General features: G+C 50.2%; 1 protein-coding gene across 1 annotated transcript in view; it reads left to right on the top strand.

Moving 5' to 3' along the window:
* Window positions 1-34: 34 nt before the first annotated feature.
* ARHGAP10 (Rho GTPase activating protein 10) overlaps window positions 35-2909 on the top strand; it is a 389415-nt gene continuing 386540 nt past the window's right edge. Inside the window, exon 1 of the mRNA XM_004378836.2 lies at window positions 35-390. Coding sequence (XP_004378893.1) covers window positions 237-390 — 154 coding nt within the window. The 5' untranslated portion in view covers window positions 35-236. The remainder of the gene's footprint in view (window positions 391-2909) is intronic.

Genomic DNA, 2909 nt, shown 5'->3' with positions numbered 1-2909 from the left:
CTGAAGGTTTGCTGGGGCCTCCGAGAGCGAGGCGCTGTGGTTTTCGCTCGGCGGCCGCTCCTCCGCGGCTGAGGCTCGGCTGCTCGAGACATGTCTGCGGCGCAATCGTCGCGCGCCCGGGACTGCTAGCTTCTCCGGGGCTTCCTGCCTGCTCGGCCCAGCACCTGGCCGCGGAGCCTGGCCGGCGCTGCAGTGCGTCTGTCGGCTCTGGGCTCCGCGCGCGGACCGCTGCCGTCATGGGTCTGCAGCCTGTGGAGTTCAGCGACTGCTACCTCGACAGCCCCTGGTTCAGGGAGAGGATTCGCGCCCACGAAGCGGAGCTCGAGAGGACCAACAAGTTCATCAAAGAGCTCATCAAGGACGGGAAGAACCTTATAGCTGCGACCAAAAGTAAGCAGCGGCCCGAGAGGCTGGCGGGGACCCGGGCGTGGGCGGGCTGCGGTGTGGCGAGGCCGGGAGGAGCTTCTCCCGGCGGGATACTGACGGTCCCGGGCTCGGAGGCCGCTCCAGGCAGTGCCCAGGGCCCTCAGGCAGAGGAACAGGAGATTCATTCCGGACCAGCTCAGGTGCTCGGAACCTGGAAGGCTCTGGGTCATGCCTTTCCCAGGATGCCAGTGGCGAGTCCCTTTTCCTACCCCTTCCTCTCTGCAGCGGCGGGATAAGGAGCCCTGCCTGGGGGCGCGCCGCCCGGGAGCCCCAGCTCGGCCCCAGCCGAGCACCCGTCGGTGCCCGCACTCCCCGCTGGACCGACGCACAGCGCTCACCGCCCGCCCGGAGTCGGGTTTTATTGCTTACTGAAGCTGCTCAAGTCCTCTACAAATCAAGCTTCAGTTTTACAAGTTTTGTCTCGTGATTTCTCAAAAGAACTTTCCTGCAGATTTTTTTGAAAACCCCAGCTCGGTATTGATTCCTTTTAGGAGTCCTTTGAGTTGTACTCCTCCCGTCTCATTTTCTAATCGTCGCCGGCAGTCTTGTCCCGTGTCATTCATTCACCTGTGTCAAACCAGAAAGTCCACCTGGCTTTGTGCTTCTTTCCGCACATTCTTTCTCTCCTGCGTTGAGGAGCGTTCAAAGATTGGGACTTGTAAGGGTGAGCGGATAGCCTGCCCCCTGGCCAGGGCGGGCATTGCCTGCAAATAGGGAACTCCAACTGGGCACTCGAGAAACAGAGATAAGGCTAGTTAGTAGAGCTGAGGAGAGTCTTGCCAGGAGGGAGGTTAGCAGAAATTCATGCTGGAACACTGAGTTGGTGATGCTGCTGGTGAAGTGGGGAGGAATTAGTTGGAGTGGGGACCTGGGCAGCCTGACCACCCCCAGGACCTCTCTGAGGATGCCTGTGAGTCCCCCCTTCTCCAAGCTTTTTACAACATACATATACAGCAGAAAAGGGCAGTATCCAGTCTTCTGCATCTGTATTGTTAGGGGCTTTATCTTTCCTTTAGTCCGTCAATTCAGTGATTGCCAGCTTTGGGAGTTTGTACCTTGTATACTTGCTTGTAGACACCACCTCTGGGAAAGATACCCCATGGTGCTGCCCCCCACCAAATTTTAATTAAGGAAAATTAAAACATTCTGTCCCCAGTACCCAGCACAGCATCTGCCGCAAGTAAATATTCATTTAATGAATGAGTTAAAATAAATTTTAATAGGAAGAATTTTGTGAGCCATCCCTGTAATTTTGGAAGCAAGTCACTGAACTTCTCTGGATGATTCTCCTTTTGGCTCTGTGACATCTCTGGTGTTGGAAAATCTTGATTGGAAATCACTTTGTTTGGTTGATGGCTCTTTGCTTTCTTGGTATGTGTGTTGGGTGGGAAGTAGGGAGAGGCTATCTGTATGTAGGGATGAGCAGGGGAAGATAGAGGTGTGCAGAAAGAGCACTGAGGAAGAAGACTCCTTCCTTAGGTTGGAGTTAACCAGTGTTACTCTGGGGGAGTGTACGTTTCTCTCCTCTTCTCTTACTGGCAGTAGCAGCTCCCTCTGGAGCTAGGGGGATGAGGAGCGAGGTTTTGGTGTGGAGAGAGAGAGATGGCAAAGCCAGTTTGGCCACTGGTAGAAAGCTATTTATATGATGGCCTTTTAGTTCTTCTGCCAACAGGATGCAAGCCTTGTGTTCCAGCAGCAGCTACTGCATCTGGGGGGACAGCTGTCATCCTTCCTCCCAAGAATGTAGACTTTCTTGAATTCGTGAATTGGCATCTTACTCCTTTTGATTGTTGTGCTTTATCATAAGAAACATAATTTGTAATCATGCTTGGGAGAGCAACTGGAAAGTATCTTTTTTTCTTGTTATGTTTAATTAAATTCTTTCCCAGAAGAGGAAAATACAGATTTAGCACTTACACTTTTTGGCTGGTTAGGAATATCCTGCTTTGGCTCAGCTTGTCCCATAAAGTGTACTTAGAGTTCCCGTTTCAAAGCCTCAGAGCACTGGATTTAAGAGACCTGTATTTAATTCTTTACTGTTCGGGCGTGGCTACATGACATTTGGACAAATCACTTAATTCTTTGTGTCTGGTTTCGTCTGCCCTTCTCCTTAGAGTCATTAGTAAGGTTATGCAGCATTGGGAAATTGCCTGATTAGGTCGTTTGAGATTGCAGCCTAGGTCAAACGTTCACCTAACCAGTTGAGCCTTTCTGTAACATCTGAGAGTGAAGAGAGTCAAGAGGAAGGACAGTAGACGGACCATCTACAGAAAAAATAACCATCAAATCGGTCAGATTGTTTATATTTCAGATGCTTTACACTTTCATTTGCAAAAATGGCATTTTGTGCATTTTCAGGATTGTGGGTGTTAAGTGATTTCTGTTTTATTTTTATTTTTTATTGTACTTTAGATGAAGGTTTACAGAACAAATAGTTTCTCATTAAACAGTCAGTACACATATTGTTTTATGACATTGGTTAA

The sequence above is a fragment of the Trichechus manatus genome, unplaced genomic scaffold (assembly GCF_000243295.1).
Source record: "Trichechus manatus latirostris isolate Lorelei unplaced genomic scaffold, TriManLat1.0 scaffold00059, whole genome shotgun sequence".
NCBI lineage: Eukaryota > Metazoa > Chordata > Mammalia > Sirenia > Trichechidae > Trichechus > Trichechus manatus.
Note: the sequence above shows the minus strand (reverse complement) of the source record. Positions and strands in the feature narration are given on the sequence as shown.